This window comes from Aplidium turbinatum, chromosome 2 (assembly GCF_918807975.1).
Source record: "Aplidium turbinatum chromosome 2, kaAplTurb1.1, whole genome shotgun sequence".
NCBI lineage: Eukaryota > Metazoa > Chordata > Ascidiacea > Aplousobranchia > Polyclinidae > Aplidium > Aplidium turbinatum.
The window spans coordinates 41121396-41140271 of NC_137473.1; the positions used below are offsets into that span (position 1 = coordinate 41121396).

An 18876-nucleotide genomic window follows, 5' to 3' on the forward strand; every position below is an offset into this window, starting at 1 on the left:
TCCTTGAATAACCGCTGGAAAGCGCTCACAATCAGATAAACTAGCTCTATGTTTGTGAAGTTGTGCAGGGAAAGTTTTCCAAAAGCCATTGTCCAAAAAAGAAGTTTTGACGAGTTCATGAAAGCTCGCGTTTTGGTGAATGACGTGGTCAGGCCAACAACTTGGAAGAAAATGCGAAAGTGCGACGTTTGAAAACTAGCCTACTGAGTGCCGATCTTTGATTGAGTTGAGACAAGCCTGATCACAATCACTAGTTCAGAAATGATGTCAATAATAATGGTAGGTTAATCATGTTTTGTTTTAAACTCATCGTGATAGCAAAGGCTACACTAAGGTTAATAAAGAGCAAGCCTAATTAGGCCTACAAGCCGCCCTCGAATAGAACCAGCACAAAACGTTCAAAAAAAAAGTAGTAGCCGCGGTTTCTATTCAAAAAAATACGGTAGGCTATGTGGAGGTGGCATTGACTGAGACTTGCCTCCAGATTTTCCAAATCAGTTATGTTTGGCAAGGATTGGTTGTGGTGGTTAGAAATAAAAAAAATTGTGCAAAGATATACATTGACGACGTTTGTTTGTTTGTTTTTCATATCTTTATTCTGCATTGCGGGAAAGCGGACTTGAGCGCTATAGCCTACCCCTACGCCTTCCGACGTATACACCTGACCCACGCTGCAGCTGACGGCAATGTCTGTTTCCGGTTATCTACTCTACGTATGACTTAAATTTGGTACTACCCATTACTCGAAATCGATCACTGGTTAGAGGCAATTATCGTAAAGTTTCTTGCCCAGAGAAACAACAGCAAGTGCGGATGGCTGGAGTCGAACATGCAGGCTCTCGATTGCGAGCCCAACGCGCTAACCACTCGGCCACTGCTGCCGTTCATGTGCAGGGCCGTTGAGACTGGTGTCAATGAGATCTTCAGGCTCTTACTCAAAACAATTTAAAAAAACGCAATGTATCCAAAGAATACGCGATGGTTCTTCAAGTTCCTGGGCCCCTCGGAAAGACTTTGGGTCCCTAAAAATATCCTGGGTTCAAAACTTCCTCCTAGACCCTCCTGTCAACGCTACAGCTCATGTGATAGAGCTTTATGAGCAAATGGACTGCCCCAAAAATTGATTAGGCGTTCAATGTTTTTTGTTGTTATTATCAGAAATAAGGCAGCAGTGGCCGAGTGGTTAGCGCGTTGAGCTCGCAGTCGAGAGCCTGCATGTTTGACTCCAGCCACTAGCACTTGTTGTTGTTTCTTTGGGCAAGAAACTTTACGATAATTGCCTCTTCCCAGTGATCGATTTCGAGTAATGGGTATAGTAACTTACCAAATTTAAGTCATAAGTAGAGTAGACAACCGGAAACAGACATATATTGCAGTCGGCTGCAGCGTGGGTCAAGTGTACGTCGGAAGGCGTACACCGATGCATAGCGCTCAAGTCCGCTTTCCCGCAATGCAGGATAAAGATAATAAAACAAAACAAAACAAACAAACAAACAAAAACAAACTGGGCTGTGGGTTGGTTTAAAAAAGTAAAGTAGGCTATGGCAACTCTGCTCATGGATATTTGTGATTTTGTGTTGATGTGTAATGTGTTCACTTTTTTTTGCGAATTGCGAAGCAGGCTAGCCCAGGTAGTGCTGGCGTTGGACAATCACTGAGTTTGTGAGGTCTCCAAGGCTGATGATTGAGGTTCATTAGCCAGAACATAACAGCTGACTCATGACATTGCTCACAGTCTGTACTAGGGTACAATTCCACTGAAGATGTTGTTTTGGTACATTTTTGCTTTGACCTATTACACCAGTTGTTAATTCTTTATTGTTCATTTTTATGTTTCAATTAGTGTAACGCAGAAAAATTCCATATGATGTGGATATACCTTGACTTAGCTAACCTAACGATATGTTTTGATGCCTCTCCACAATGTAGTTTGAACATCTATAAAAGTCATGCATTTTACTTTTTGCTTTTTTACAATGTTTGGTTGTGAAGTTAGACTGAAATTATCCCAAGTCCTTGCTTGAATTTGTTTTGGATTAACATGTAAATTTAATTATATTAGTCAACATAGCTTATTCCCATTAATACACTTTGATTTCTTAAGGGAGAAACTTTATAGATCATTTGATTGACACAGTCTTGTTTATAAAGTTATCAAACTTATTATATTGCCTAATTCATATGTCAAAGTTTGTGATGAATTGAACGTGTTGTTGATTAATTGCAATACTGCATTAAATCACATCAATATGGCAAGCGAAAGACCACGTCAAGAAACCCCACCAGCTTCAACTCCTCGGAAGGTAAATGTGTTTTACTACAACTAAATGTATGATACTGTGTAGTGTGCATAATAAGTCAATTAAGCTTCTAAATATAAAATAGTATAAGATTGTTTATAGGATAGTAGCCTGCTTGATTATAATTTTATTTCAATTTTTTTATCATTTTTTAGTTTAAACTGTACAGACGAAATCGGTTAATCGAATCACCTATTTGCCAGACGTTTTGATACGATTATCCGATTGATTCGTTTAACCAATTTACTAAAAAAAAGGTTTATTGTGAATGGGCGTAATTGTTGAGATGTCTGTGCTGACTAGGCTGCAACGCACATTACAACTGATACTTCCTACAACTGTTTACAATTCTGGTTAAACTTTAAAGAGTTTACTAGTTCTGTGTTACATAACACTATGCTGTATTTTCAAGCCAGCAAAACTGGTCCTTTTTGCATTGATTTATTATCTGCAGACGTTGAAACAATGTAAAAAGACCAGCTTTGCTGACTGGGAGAGCATTTATGATCAAAGCATGTTTCTGCAAACTGTGGCAATCGGACTTCTTTTAATCTCACCGATATCTCTGACGTCACAACGCGAACTTTGACGTTGATGTTTTTGATTCAAGTGTGCTATTTTTAGCTCCATACCAGCTGTGTAGTTTTGAGTATGGAACATGGCCTACGAAAATAGTGGTATGGTAGAAAAACACAGCTCACACTCATTGTTTGTTTTGAAATCGCAAAGGTTTTTTTTTCAAATCTTTTGCGCTGTCTGGTAAAATAATTAATTTGCTATGTTCTTCAACTGAACGAAACTGCACAAATCAAATTACGCACTGCATTTCACAACAGCAGGCTGCTTTTTTCAGCAATTTAAAAAAAATTCTCCAAAGTTTTCTGGTTTAAACTTTTGGACATGCTTTCCAACACTTCCCTCTCAAGCCGAAATAATTTGTCCTTGTCCATTCCTTGGAAAGCCAGTCGCCGACGGATGACATCAAAAGCATTTAAACTTCTTTATTGGGAAGTGTGATTATTCCTTTTGTCTGTTCTTCTGTTTTAATGAAGCCCAGCTGTGCGAAAATTGTTTTTTTTGTAGTGTGATGTCTATTAGATTATGGCCTGGGATTACAGGCACTTGTCTTTGTTTTGATCGCATGCCTATGTCTCACCTCTGCTTCATTTCGCCTTTGAACATTGCAGACAATTATGCGAAGCAAAAAAGAGACATTCTCTTTTCCCTAACAGGCACAATTATACGATTAAATGAATGAAGTATGCAAACTAGAAGCAAATCCTGATGCTTTTATCCGACTTATTCTTTTAAGTGGTATTCGTTTAACCAATGTTTTTACTTAACATTAGATTGGATTTGGGTTGGGATTTCAGGTTTTGATTCAAATAAACGATTGATACGTTTAAGCAGTATACTATTAACCGATTTCGTCTGTATTGTCAATTGTGCTCATAAATTGCATACCGTAGTCCATACGGTACCTTACATTTAAGCTTGATGCTTGCTTTAATGATATTTGTCTTTGATATCTGAGTAGCCTACTACACAAAAATAGGTTTTAAAATGATTTTTGAAAAAGTGTTAACATTAAAAAAACAAAATCTAAAGTGACTGTTCATTACTATGCCACTATTTAACTTTACTGAGTTAGGAGGTATTTTTATTGCCTTTAAAACATAAGAAGATCTAGAATATAATAAATTATTATATGTAGTTTATTAACACAAACTCTACATAGCTGGATACAATGAGCCAAGAGGATTTGTTGAAGACATGCAAGAAGCAGATGATGCTTCTTCAAAAGATAAAAGCAAAAAGTGACGATCTTCAATCCAAGCTCAATTCCCAATCTGACTACAGGAAGGTGATGGCATTAGTTGTATAAGTTATCTTATTTATTTGTGATATTTATTTTTATGTTGGTAATGGAGTATATATGATCATGATTTTGGCTTACAAATCACTAGACAAATTTAGATTGTACACGGCTACAGTACACGACTACACGTATATATAGCCTATTGCACAAAGAAATATTGAAAATTGTTAAATTTGAAATGTTTATTGTTTTGAAATGATTACTTGAAGATGTTTTTATGACACTTTGTTTGTCAGGTTGATTTGATAGTTGAGTTTACACTATGGGATCTTTTGATGCATGTATTGTATACTTATATTGTTTTTTAATATTTTTATCCAAAAGATAAATATATAAAATTTATTGTTACCTAAATATTGGCATTGTAAAGAAACAAGCCTTATGTTGGAGAAGTGTTTTTGATGCTGAAATAACAATGAAATTATTTTCATTGGATAATATGTTGTTTATGTTTCGTTCTTTTGAATTTGAATATGATACATGTCGCTTAATAACTGACTAGGCTATGCGAGACTATTTTCTAAACTATTGAGTTACAGGTGAAAGAAGACCTTACATCAACAAAAGAGTTGTTAGAAACATCGACTTCTGAGATGGAAACTTTGAAACAAGACTGTTCAGAGCTAAGGAAATCTAACAATGCCGTGAATGAAGAATTGGAATGTGTAAAACTAAAACAAGAAACATTGCTCTCTTCTTTGCAGTGCCTTCAGGATGATTACAGCAAAGTTTCCAGAGAAAAAGATGAAATTTTAGCAAGCAGTAGGCATTCTCAAGGTGATGTTGAAAAATTGAGAGAGAAAATTTCGGAAATGTCAAATGAGAGACAAGATGTGAACGATCAGCTTTCGGAGAAATCACAACAACTTATTGCTTTGAAAGTGCACATTAAAAAGCTAAACGAAAAAGAGCACAATCTTTTGGAAATGAATGAAAAGCTGAAAAAAGAAAACAAAGATACTGCTCAAGAATTATCAGCTTTGCAAATTGCATTGGATATGTTTAAAACATCTCAAAAATCAAGTGGAGATAAAACTAATGAGGACATAAAGCACTTGAACAAAATGGTTGATGACTTGAATCATAAAGTCGAAGAATTAACCGCTCAAAAACAGAGGTTGAGTGATGTGTGCGATCAACATCAGAAAGACAAGGAAGCACAGATGCTTGAACTTGATGATTCATTTTCTAAACTTAAAGCTTTGTCCGAACAATGCAATGCAGTTTCATCACAGAAAATGTCATTAGAAGCAAAACTATCAACGAAAGACAGTGAACTTTCAATGATCAGAGATGAAATTTCTAACCTTAAAAAGGAACACCAAGAAAAAAATTTACAACTTCAAGAAGAATTTTCTCAACAAGTTGCCAAAGGGGAGGAGACGTTATCTAAAACACTACAAGAATGTAGTGAACTACAAAAACAGGTTTTCCAATTACAACAAGAAAATTTGCAGCTAACAGCACTCAACACTGAGCTTGAAGATAAACAAAGCAGTGCTGCCAATGAACAAATAGAAGAATTAACAAACAAATTGCAAGTTTTGGATGAGAAGTTGCTATCATCACAAGCAGCTTTTGCTGACGTTGAAGCTGAGAAAAAAGTGTTGCTCATTGATCTTGACAACATCCAGTCCGAATATGAGAATCTTACCAGCGAGATTGACAAACAAAAACAAGAAACTGTGAAATGTGATAATGAAGAGTTAAACACTTTACAAAACCAACTCGAGAATGTGAAGTCTGAGCTGAAAAGTTTACAAAGCGAATATGGTGACCTGATAGCCTCCAACAACTCAGCTAAATTGGAAATGGCAACACTGCAAGAAGAAATGAAGTTGAAGGAAGCTGATAACTTGGAAAGCATCAGTGAGCAGAAGGAGATTTGCAAAGAACTTCAAACAAAACTTGATGAAGTAACAAATGTTTATGAAAAATTAAAAGATGAACATGATCAAAGTCACGCAGATATTCTTCTTGTACAAGAAAGTGAGCAAACATACAAAGACAAAGTCGCTGAGCTGGATTTTGTTAGACAAGAACAGTTGCGTGAAGTAAACGAGTTAAAAGCTGAAACTGAACAACTTCTGTCCAAGATGAATGAAAAACATACATTGTTAAACCAAGCTAGTGAAGACCTTGCTTCCCTCCAGAAGACCAATCAACAGCTTGAGGAGGAAATCAGTAGATTGAAGAATCAACTCTCCTCCAAGTATGAAATGGATGAGACTTTGAATGATTCAATTCGTGACGAGCTTTCGGAGTTGAATTCCCAACTTACCAAAGCAAAATGCCAGTATGACATTTTGAAAGAAAGCTTCAACTCAGAGAAAACCTCGTATGAGGAAGAAAAAGGCAGTTTACAGACAAAACTCAATGAATCTGTGAAACAACAAGAAAATTTAAAAATTGAAATTGAAAAAATTACTTCAGACCTGGCTGCCAGCACCCAAGATCTGAAGCTGAATGATACAAAGCTAGCTGACGTTGCTGACCAGAATGTGGAATTGGAAGAGACATGCAAAAAATACAAAGAAGAAATTGAACAATTGAAGGAAGATCACGAAAAGTCGGAAACCACCAAACAAGAATTACATTCAAGAGCTGATGAACTTTGCCGTCAGTTGAATGATGCAGAAACATGCAGAGAAGAACTATCCAACCAGCATCAATGCCTCCAAAAGAAGTTTGATAAATCCAAAGCCACAATTAAAGAGCTGTCTTCTGCTATCGCAATAAAAGAGGAAGACGTGGCTAAGCTACATGAAGATGCAGCTGCACTGCACCTTAAACATGAAGAAGAAGTTAAAAACCAGTCTGAACAGATAACTCAAATTGAAATGGAAAAAAGTAAATTGAATGATGAACTTGTGAAAATTCGTGACGAATTTATTGGGTTTCAAACCCAACAGGATAAGCTGTTACAATCAAGCAATGATGAACAATCCCAAATTATTGTTGATTTGAATGCAAAACTTGTTTATGCAGAAAAAAATGAAAATGAGGTCAGACATTTGCTGCAGGAAGCTAACGAAGAAGTTTCCAGTTGGAAAGAAAAAATGAAAGTTTTGAAAGAAAGCTCTGATGAAATCAGATCTTCAAACAAGGAAAATTTGAATGAAATTCAAAAGCTTAATGTCAGCCTTGCAGAAGCTATTGACCAGAAAGATGCCGACGAAAAAGCAAGGAAAACTCTATCATGGGAGCTAGAGGAATTAAAACTTTATTGCAACACGGTTGAAGATGCACGCAAGGAAGCAGAAGAAAAGATTCAAGACACAGTCAAGTCTCATGAAGTGTTACAAGCCGCTTTGGATGAGAAGAACTTGATCGTTGATAACATGCAACAAACTAATGATGAACTGCAAAGTCAGGTAAATTGTGTTTAAATAATTGCTTTTTATTTATTGTACCTTGTATCAAAACTTTACGAAAAGAAACTTTTTAATCTTCAAAGTGGCAGCTTTTTGTTGCACGGTCTATTTTTGTACCCAGTTTACAGTCTGTTACGATGCAATTAAAGCAAACACAATTTAGGCTTACCTCAGATATTTAGTGTACTTTATTTTCGAATAAGATTGGCTGTTTGTTTGACACCTGAGATCAATTTTCGTTTGTAAAATTGAAACTGGTAACCGAACCCAAACTTGCTTATAAAATGTAGTTGAATGAGTTTCGCTTGCTTATAAAATGTCTGCGTGTTCACTTTCATCCTTCTGCAATTTGAAGTGACAAGATGCTGTATTTTTATATTTAAGATCAAGAAATTATCTGAAGAATGTGAAAGTCTACGGTCTGAAGTTGAGGCCCTGAAGAGTTCTCAGCTTAACAAATCTGACGCCACTGAGGAAAATAAACCTCAAAAGGAAATTGGTAAGTTGAAGATGGTGGAGTTTTTGTACTTGTGCGTTGTGGGTTGGCTAGTTTTAAGCTGTGACAGCCATTGTTGCATCTACACTGCACTTAACGTGGAATTTATCATTTACACATGGAAATCTAGGCAGAATTTTATTCTTGAATTAAATTCTAATTTAGTCTTCCTTAATTTTTTAAGCGTTTTTGCACGCCTATGCTGGCTCATGTTTCACGAACATTTTGACCGAATTTCTTATTTTATTTGATATCTTGAGTAATCAATTGACCACTAATAGCGACTGTTAACTGGTAACCCCGTGTTGCTGTGTGAACACCAGCTGTGTCGTATTTCTGTTATGAAACGTTTTATCGCGTCCAAGCTCCCATAAAAGTTGCTCGTGCTGTCGTTCATTTTAAATTTTTGTGTACCCGCTTTACTTTCAGCCTATCTTGCGATATTAGCAATTGGTGTGTTGGCAGTAACATGTCATTAATTTTCATGCAGAAACTTTGCAGCAAAGCATAAAAGAAAAGGAAAATTATACGACAAAGTTAAAGATGATTGCTGTGAAAGCGAAGAAAGAACTGGATGCTACAAAACAAATTCTTCAAAGCACCCAAGATAAAAACTCGGAACTTCAATTGAAGATAAATGAACTGAACAATAAGTTGATGGTAGGGTTTTGTGAAAACGCGTAGAAATCTATTTTCTTGCCAAGAAGTGAAGTTAATTGTCTAAAAACGTAAAGCTTTCCATTAAATGGCACGTTGTGAATTACAATCTGGACTGGAACACGTAATGTAGTAAATCTCTCTAAATTGATTAAATTAATATTAAAGTTTGCAATACATTGAGATACGAGAGACACAGCAAGGTTTGCCAGTGTTTCATTTCAAACACAAAAGTTACAAACGTCGACTTTTTTAGCTTCTATAAATTCATATTTTAACGTTACTTTACTAATTTGACGCTGAATCTTTCAGGGGAGCCAGGCAAAAGTAGCCAGTGGAGCACAATTGATGCAAGAGGAATTTGATAAACTTCAAGACAAGATCGATCAGATCGGATGCGAGAAGACGGCCCTACAAAAAACTCTGGAAGAAAATCTTTCGCAAATCTCCAGCATCCATGCTCAGGTATTGGAGTTGATAAAAGAATTTCGAAAACCCGTTTGGTTTTTATAACTTGATCAATGATCACGCATGCTTTCGACTTGGAGAATAAAAAATATTATTTTACTTTTCAACTTTTTTGCTTGAGCCAAATTAAATCTACGCTTATCCAATTAAGTCACCATAAAATGTGAGGTCGATTTTTAAGTTTTTGTTGCTTATGTTATGTGGTTTAACTTTGACTCAATCATGTTCAACTGAAGCCACAGTGGCACCCATCTATCTATTGAGATAGTTTAAATAGTTCGTTTTATCCTAAGTGCAGATGGCTGGTTGAACTGGCTTGATTAAATGTACGTTGTGGCGATTTGCCGTGAGAAGTTTGCCGTCTTACTACAGCTACCATAGGTGCTGGCTCGTATAACTGGTTTCTCTACTTTATTTTGTGATGACTAATTTTCTTCTGGGCCGCTGAAATCAAACCGTATATCAAGCTGTTGTTTTTATGATGTTTTATGAAGCTGAAAAACTGTTATCATTGTTTTTTATTTGTATTGTTATTCTTCAATGATTCACCTTTTCCATTTTAGAAAGAAGGTTTGCAAACCAAGCTTACGTCAGCGCTCAGTGAAGCGGAACGTTGGAAGAGAGAGAAACAAGATTTTGAGAAATCATTGACGACTGCTCGATCAAGTGTGACGGCGCTGGAGAAGGAAAAAGCTGGAATTTTGAAGGAAAAACAAATAATCAAACAGGTGAGGCAAAATTGAAATCAGTGTTCCCAGATGATGAGTTTTGTCTCCAATTAGGTGAAATTTCAAGATCGTCGAGGATAAAAATTTTGAGTTGCGGAATTTTCTAGGTTCTGGACAGCTGAAACGAACAACGATGCTCATGTTACTCCGCTGGTTTCAAGCGAGTGCTACGTTTTGTTTGGAGTCGGTTTTACATTCCATTTCCATTTGGAAATAATAACTTTGAAGGAGATTCGTTACAATTGCATTATAACTACGCTGGAAGCTTTATTGTATTGTAGCGGACGTAGTGAGTAACAACCCGCTCGTACGTAGCTGTAATCAAGACAGCGACATCCTGAGCACAGTAGTGATGGAAATGACTTAAGAACGAGGTCTATATTCCTGTGTGGCAGTTTATTCCAGTAGAAAAGAACGAGTCGTCACCATCAGAACGTAAAATAGGCTGACCGGTCAGACACCAAAAATTAAACCATGGACAGAACGCAACGCAGAACAAAACTGCCGATCAACGACGTCCACACCAGGAACCAAACTTAAGACCAAACTTAAGACTAAACACTAAACAGTAATAATAAAAGTTATACTCACACCAAGAGATGCTAGTATATTGATATACTGCTATACTGTCATAAGAAGAATCCTTTTAAAATGTTGCTTTTGCCTTGATTAACCAGCTTGGATCTTACGGTTGTTTCGAGAAAGCTGCCAATTAAAAACACTGGCTTTATCTGATTGCTTAATTTAGGCAATGTTAGTATTCTCTGCTTTGCTTGCGTGACCGAGTGGCGAGCGAGTCTGAGTACACGACGTTCTGAACCCAGACAGCAAAATTCGTCATCTTTACATTGATTCAACGTCTGCAGACGTTGAGTCAATGTAAAAATGACGAATTTTTGCTGCCTAGGAATGTCTTCACTTCAAACGGCATGTTAAAAATAGCACGCACTTTTCTATTGGGGATTATTAGGAGTTCGATGCCTCGAACATACAGACATCAGCACTAGCGAAAGAATTGGAAGCCACAAAACAACAACTGGAAGTGACGAAAGTTTCCCTTTCTGAGGCAAACAAGGTGACAATCTGTCAATCAGTGAAACTAGATTATTTTATCGTGATATATTGTCCCTCTAATTTCTGTGGTTTGGGAGAAACTTTTTTTTTTTCATTTTTTGTGTCATCTTTTCAATGTCGCCACATTGTACCAACTTAACCTTACTGCTTGACGCAAGAATCATAATCTGTTCCCTGAACTTTATCTCCGTTAGATAGTGTAATCCGACCGAACATCGATTTTAGGCCAGCGACGGCCTTAGAAGGCAGTGTAAGTAACAGTTGATACACTGCTGATAGTAAAGTAATGTGCTTGCTGGACAAATTCAATGAGGTGTTTCTGTGTTTTGCCTTTCAGTTTGGAATGTGGAATTTTTCAAGGTGAAAAGATTTTATAAATTTGAAATCTTCAACACAAAGTGTGCATCATGACGTCGTTATCAGACACGGTGGTGTCATCAATAAATCAACAGCTCCTCATGGGGTTAAAATCTCTTTATTTGTCAGAATATCAAGCAAAATGATCTGATGTCGCTGGAGATGGCCCAGTATGAGGCCACCGTTTGTGGTTTGCAAACTCAGGTCAGTGACCTCGAGGTCATGGTCAACGATGGAGAGGTCAAAGTGCATGAACTCGAGAAGAAGGTCGATGATCTGAACGAGGATAGGAGACAAGTTGAAAAGGTACCCTGTGGAAGTGTCGATGTCAGCAAAAAAGATTTAAACGTATTTCTGACAACCGTTTCTAATCCAACCTTAGGAACATCTAAATGAGTTTTTTATTGAAATCTCTTACCTAGTCACCTACATGGTGTTGTTTTTTATCGTAGTTACGCATTGAAGCCGAGGAAAGGGTTACCAGGGGTAAGGCGGCCTTGGACGAGTCACGTGATCAAGTTGCTCACCTATCAGAAGTTGAGCATGAGATCAGAGGTCAACTAGAGGTCATGTCGGAACAGATGGAAAACCTTCAACAACAATATGAGGAGCAGAAAGTAAGTGACACGATTTAGGCAAATTCAAGAAAAAGAATTCATGATTTAAAAGACTATTTTCTAGTAACGATCGCTTGAATTGTCGATATTTATTGTAATTTGTTAAATGCACGATAACTTCATTTACCTAAAGGCTATATTTAGCTTTGGGAGAGCAGTAATTTTACAATACCATAAACAGATGACTGACAGTAACTTGATGGGATTGAATAGCATTAAATATAGTATTTAATACTCGGTTAAACATTTACTGAAAAATACTTCGAGCTTTGCCAATGATTTCCACATAAGGTTCACTATCGATCTTTCAAGGCACCTTCCTTTTGGCTCCTTGTTTCTAAAGTTATGGCTGCGTCCGAGTTCTCCGTCTAGTTGTCTCCTTACTCCCCTCTGGGCTGGGCCAGAGTTTACTTATCGAATATTGTTTGCTGCTTATTGTAATGTTGCTTTTTATATGCTAGTTGGAGTTGTCGCAAAAGCTATCCGAGATCCGTGTCCTAGAGGAGAGGTCCGCATCCAATGTCTCAACTTTCCAGAGAAAGATAGAAGTTCTTGAAAGAAGGCTACAAAACTCACTGGTGAGATTCATGTATATCTTTTATTGATAAATTCTGTAACTCATACAAAACCTGATACTTTTCTTACGATTTACAAAAATTTGAAAATGAGATTAAATGCCAAACTGTCGTTCACATTTTAAACGAAGTTCTTCTTCACTTCCAGGATGAAGTTGCTTCACTGAGTAGCGAGAAAGACGTCATATCACGTGACTACGAGAGTTACAAGGTTCGAGTACATTCCGTATTGAAGCAGCAAAAGAATAAGGATCTCCAACAGCAACAGACCAGGAAAGATGAAGCGGAGTTGTGAGTCTTTGACTAGTCCATGAATTCTTCGTCAAATATGCGGTTGCACAACTTCAAAGCTTTTTTTCCATAAATTTGCAGCACGTTAGCAAATGTATGAGCAGCATGGCATATTAATCAGGCTAATACAGGAAAAAATATGTCAAGAAATAGTTTGACAATTCAAAGAAAACTCTCTATCTCTTTCTTTCCAATCACAAGGGTCATTATTATTTTGACTCACAGTAGCCTATGTTTTTTTTTACTTTACAAACTTTTTTTGGATATTTTTCTGTTAACAGAAATCGTAAAAATGGGACTTTTCCCGAGTGATTACGAGTTCATTTTTGGAATTTTAACTTAAGTAATGTAAAGTGAACCATTTCATTGTTTCCGTGACAACGTGGTGGTTGATTGATTTCAGGATTGAACTCAAGACAAGGCTAAACCAGGTTACTGCCAAGCTTGACCAGTCACAGACCATTCTCGCGTCACGTGACCACGAACTCGACCTGTTGCAAGGAGACTATGACCGGATATTACGTCAGCAACAACAGTCGTCAGAGGGCGCCCTGGAGAGGGAGACAAGATGGAAGTCGAGGTGAGTTTCTGGTGGCGGAATTGTTTCAATTTGGATTCATCATCCATGGACATAGGTTCAATTCCCCGCCATGGCATTTTCTTTATGTAAAAACACATTCAGAAGTGATCGCACAAAGACTCAGAGCCAATAATGTTTAACATTTTAAAATATCGAATCCAGAGAGATTTGAGTCTTCAAGTATCACAAGAATTGAAACTTGATTAAACAGATAACAGAATTTTGTTGATATTTTTGTGAACGCGACTTTCACTTTCCTTGTGTTTTTTTGTTCACTGACACATTACGAAACTTTTATGCTTACACATTAGGCGGTGTCAGATTTTTTTCTTCTTAAATTTTTGAAAAACACTTCCAATTTGGGGCGCTCTGAGAGCATTTCCAAAACAAATCAAAAACAAAAATCTGTCAAATTGTGCTTCGCCTATGCCGTGATCATACATCCATTTAATGTTTAGAAGTCATGAACAATCCTAATTTTAACGTTGCAGGACCAAAATCCTGTGTTAGACATGGAATAATAGTTGTCTAAATATTTAATTCGTCATAAATGTTCATTCTCAGATGTTCAGTTAGGCCTACACTACAAAAACTAACACTTAGGTTTAAACATTACAACCGCAAGCAATTTGTACAAAAAGCTGGATAAGTTTGCCTCCTGCGCATAGAAGCTTAACGAACTAAATATTGCATCCGCACCTGAACGTTCATTGGCGAAGTAACGTCATATCAACGCTGTAAAAAGGGCAAAGGCATGACTATGAAAGCTAGTAGGCTAAAGTACATGGCGAGGAGACATCAAAAAACAGCAACAATCTTTTCGCCTTTATGATGCTGTGCTGTGTACTGTGATGAGAGACCATTCTGTGCGTATGACGAGTTAGTCTAGCAATTGTACGCATTGACGTCACTGGGAAAGCAACTCTAACCATAACACATCTGATTGGCTAAGCAGTTGGTGACGTTTTGCAAAACGTGAGGATTGGATAAAACGAAGGCGTTTTTTGACGTTTTTGAACGTGGGGAAAGCAACTTTGCAAGTTGATTTCCCTGGAGCCTCAGTGATTGTTTCTGACAGGAGCGTTTGCGTTAATTGGCATTTATAGGCAAGACATGCGGTTTGGTGAGGACTTAGACTACTCACAAGCGTTACGAGTAATTCTAGTCACCAACACAGTAATTTTCAAGTTAAAATAGACGCGATAAAAATAATAAGAAGTTAAACCTAGAATTCAGTCACTATTAGGGCAACCAAAAGTCAATAAAGTCAAAATTTTTCTGCCTTGTTCAAAGTTTATAAAACGTCTAGAAACTAAATTTCAGGTTGACACGAAGAGAGGTTTCAAAGTTATTAAGTCAAAAAAAAGTCAAATTTTTTGGTTAGGTCAAAATTTTTTTTAAACGTAGTTTTTCTTCTCTCTATTGATATTTTATTAAAGCTACACAGATACTGATTTTTTGTTGCAATTTATGTTGCTATTCTGACGTAATAATCCATTTGTTGCAATTTCTGTGATAATAGCCTTGTTTCGCCCTGCCAAATTGGAAAATGGGACGAGATGATATTTCACCACATTTATATAGCCTGCTGAGGAACTCCCAAGCAACTTCTGTATCAGTAGTAAGAAGTTTCTCCATTTTAGAAAAAGAATTGGCGAGAGACAGGAATTTCAAAGGCGATAATGTGAAACATTACTTGATGTTGAAATATAATACTGCAGAACCCTCTCAGTAATTTAGGGATATTTAAAGACACTCCATATTTATCTTTTGCAGTTTTTCGAGTGATTTTCATTAGGCCTACATGTTCGTTAGCTGTGGTGTCATTGAGTCTTCCACATTTTTCTTTTATTTTATTAGAAAAAGAAGATATCCTAACCTTACGGTTTGATTTCTAACATGCTTTGTATTTCGCATTTGGGTTGCAAACGCAGAAAGTTATTGGTCAAAATTAGGTCAAAATTTGTAAATTATACAGTCAAAATTTTAAGTTTTTAGGTAAAAAATTTGGTTGCCCTAGTCATTATATTTTGCATAGTTTTCGCTCAGGTAAGCACTGCTTTCCTTACTTTCCCTCACCGATCGTCTATGCATGCGCATGCATTTTGTGTTCAACATGATGTCACCCTACACTCAGGATTGCATTTATGTAAAGTAGTTCCACAGCTTTTTGATCAGGCTATTCAACAGCTGTGTAAAGAGTGATATGAGCGATAAGAAAGTTTGGTGCAAACAAAAACCTAAGTTCTAGTTTTGCTGCACTTGCATTGAGTGAAAGAATCCAAATTGGATTTCGGATCCAGTTCAACTATTCTTTGATAAATTAGAATACTGAACTATCAGCAAAACTATTCTTTTAATGCTTATTTCTACTGCAGGGTTAAGTCCTTACAACAAGAACTCGCTTCCTTACGTAAGCAACATGCCGACGTCACCGCCAAGTTGCAGCGTCAGAGTGACGTCACAGCGGCGTCGGTAGCGGCCGAGATTGACGCGGTACGTGAAAAGCAGGAGAAGAGCATGGAGGAGATGAGAAAAGAGCTGAAATCGAAAGAAGAAGAAATTGAAAAGTTGACTGCGGAGCTAAAGACACGAGTAGAGGAAAAGCAAGGTAGGTTTGGGTCGGACTATTGAGTCGTTAAACTAAGAGTGGCATCTGCTTCTGGTTGTCGTAGTTTGTTGGAAGGAGCCGCCAATTATTACATGTCTGCTAAACGTTAATGTCTCTTATATCAAGTACACTCAGAATTTAGAATTTTTTAAGAATAATTAGTGGTGTCTACCAGCATGCACCGATTTTATTAAGTAACGTAACAACACACACTAAAACTGAAAAGCTGGGGTCTTACCCAGTTTTAATCAGAATTTTCTTCCAGCCGCTCCAAAACGCCAGAATATACCACTGCCTCTCTACCGACACCACTCTTCTGTTGAACATCACGTTGACTACCGCTCGGTGGCGCGTGAATCGGGTGAAGGCGAAGAGAACCCAGATGAGGGATCCGTTGTCTCGTTTGAGCAAATTCTTCAGACTCCTCAAATAAAGTCGGGTAATTTATAGCCATGAACCACAATTTAGAAAACTTGTCTTATAAATAAACCGAATACCTCTGTTCTAAAGGATTTATTTGTCTATTTCAGAGGAATAAAAAATTCTTTATCATTTGAACATTTGGCGTTCAATTTTTCAGTGACAGAGTTATCAGAAACCGCCAGTCTGACATCAGAAGTTCAGCTGAAGCAGCTCGAAGCGAAGTTTGCGGCCGTTACGAAGCAACTGGAGCACTCGTCAGATGTCGCTAGAGAAAACGAATCGACTGCTTTGAGGCTAGCAGACCAGAACAAAGTCCTAAAGGAGGAAATCCGACGGATGGAGAAAAACCAAGTGAGTGAAATTCAAGGTTTGTTTCTTCACGTCACTCTAAAGCAATAGGTTGTGACAGTAATGAACGTTTTCAAACGACAAACGTAGGAAAGGAAAGTATCCAGACAGCAAGTCAATCGTTTTTTTACATTGATTCAACATCTGCTGACAACTGACTTGCTGTCTGGGTAATGATGCAGATGACCCCAGACAGCAAATCCACCGTTTTTTATATTATCTCAACGTCTGCAGACATTGAATCCAGGGATATCTATAACTACGGGATTGGAAACTCCATCCAGTGCTATACATCAGTAGGGTCATCAGTTCATCACATTACTACGACCTGCTACAACTACAGAAAGATTAACAAAATAAAATACCGACTAAAAGACACACAAAATTCGATTTTACAATAATAATACAAAATGTAAACTCACATTAAAACTTAATTGATTATAAAAGTACATCTACGCTGCTAGAAAAAAAAAACGATGAATCCAAAAATCATTTAATGCAACAAGTCCAAAAACCGCCTATTGTTGTTCTTTAGCATTTTGCGTACTGCAAATCGGATCAGAAGTAAATGAGGAGTGTTCAGCAATCAGTGAAATGTGCTGTTGTATCATCAACTTGTTTACAGCCAATCCAGTACGAAACCAATCCGTTTACGATGTCATCAGAACTAAAACCAATATTCATTCTGGAAATTTTTTAAGCAGCAAACAAAATACAACATGACTGCACTAATGGAATACAAACAAATAAACAAACCAGGCAAGCGTAGACTTTACAATTTACAGCAGGTAAATTGATTGTTACACTTTTGGTTGTTCGTTTAGCTACTACTTACTGCCTTTGAGGTCAATGTGATTATTTATCACAGCAGCGCACAAAGAAAAGTGACCCTACTGGTGTATAAAATGGTTTTCCGATCCACGGAGTTTCCAATCCCGTAGTTATACATATCCCTGATTGAATCAATGTAAAAAACGGTTGATTTGCTGTCTAGGATGTGAGCGCATTGATAAGAAAGCAAATGTTGAATATTTTTTGTGTAAACCTTGTAGCATATAACGCAGTTTTGAGAGCCACTGTAACTCTTAAGTGCGACCTGGTTCAAAGTCTACTAACATCCCTTGTGTGAATTGTTTTGATTTATCTGAATATTATTTCGTCGGTTCTACCATTCCGATGTCGGTTGAGTATAGTATTAATAAGAGAGCCGCTTGTATCTTATAGTAGGCTATGTTTCTAAGTTTATGAAAAGTTCATTTGAAGAGGAATATGCCGTACTGAAGAGGTTTAACAGTTTTAGTCATCTGGATACACTATTTACGAGCATATGCGCACAGGTACTCGGATTTAAGAATGCGCGTCTGATACGTGTTTAATTTGCTATTATAGCTTTCAAACCAGTATTTCATGCTTCTTCAGGAGCGCGAGACGTCGGTATCCAACATGGAGTACTTGAAGAATGTCGTCTATAAATTCCTCACATTACCGCCTTGTGATGAACGGCGCCACCTCGTGCCAGTCATCGACATGATGCTGAAGCTGAACAAAGAGGAGATGACCAACCTGCAAGCGATAGCGAACGGTAGGTGGGGGTGCAGAATCACGCAGAGTTTTGCTGAGGCACCAGATTCTTTAAATTGTCAAAAGTGAATTGCCTAATGTCTATGCCTATGCAAAGGCACTCGGTGGTAGAAAATGAAGAGAAATACGCATTTTTTTCTGCTTTAGGTTTCGATTTTATTAGATGGTAGTTGTTTCTATGAAGTAGTAGTTTAATTTATTAGGCTCTCGGAAAGTTTACGAGCCAGTTGCTTACGTCATTATGACTGATGTCATCACAGGCGAAGAGGCGTCAGAGGAGCGAGGCGCGCCCGGGTGGGGAAGTTACTTGCAAAGGTGGTCGGGCATGCAATAAATGATGACGTCGACGACCAACTCGGTCATGGAGCGTGCAATACACGAGATCGTGGAATTATTTATTTAACCACGTCATGGGTGCTATGCAAGTATTATTAGCGCAGAGTATCATACGGATGAATATAAATGTTATTGGAAATATGATGCTGGTGTTTTCTATCCATTTTTCAAGCAGCCTCAT

General features: G+C 37.4%; 1 protein-coding gene across 2 annotated transcripts; it reads left to right on the forward strand.

Annotated features, from left to right (window-relative positions):
• Positions 1-2162: 2162 nt before the first annotated feature.
• LOC145765670 (uncharacterized) lies at positions 2163-18828 on the forward strand. 2 transcript variants are annotated; one of them, XM_082577488.1, is made up of 18 exons: positions 2163-2303; positions 4039-4164; positions 4719-7553; positions 7938-8052; positions 8540-8709; positions 9019-9171; positions 9738-9902; positions 10873-10977; positions 11463-11639; positions 11786-11950; positions 12412-12528; positions 12674-12816; positions 13220-13396; positions 15775-16007; positions 16273-16446; positions 16588-16781; positions 18198-18360; positions 18620-18828. In XM_082577488.1, the coding sequence occupies exons 1-18, from the start codon at positions 2250-2252 to the stop codon at positions 18691-18693; spliced, it is 5340 nt and encodes a 1779-aa protein (XP_082433614.1). In that variant the 5' UTR covers positions 2163-2249; the 3' UTR covers positions 18694-18828. The 2 variants fall into 2 exon arrangements, with proteins under 2 accessions (XP_082433614.1, XP_082433615.1); XM_082577489.1 differs by lacking the exon at positions 10873-10977.
• Positions 18829-18876: the final 48 nt, after the last annotated feature.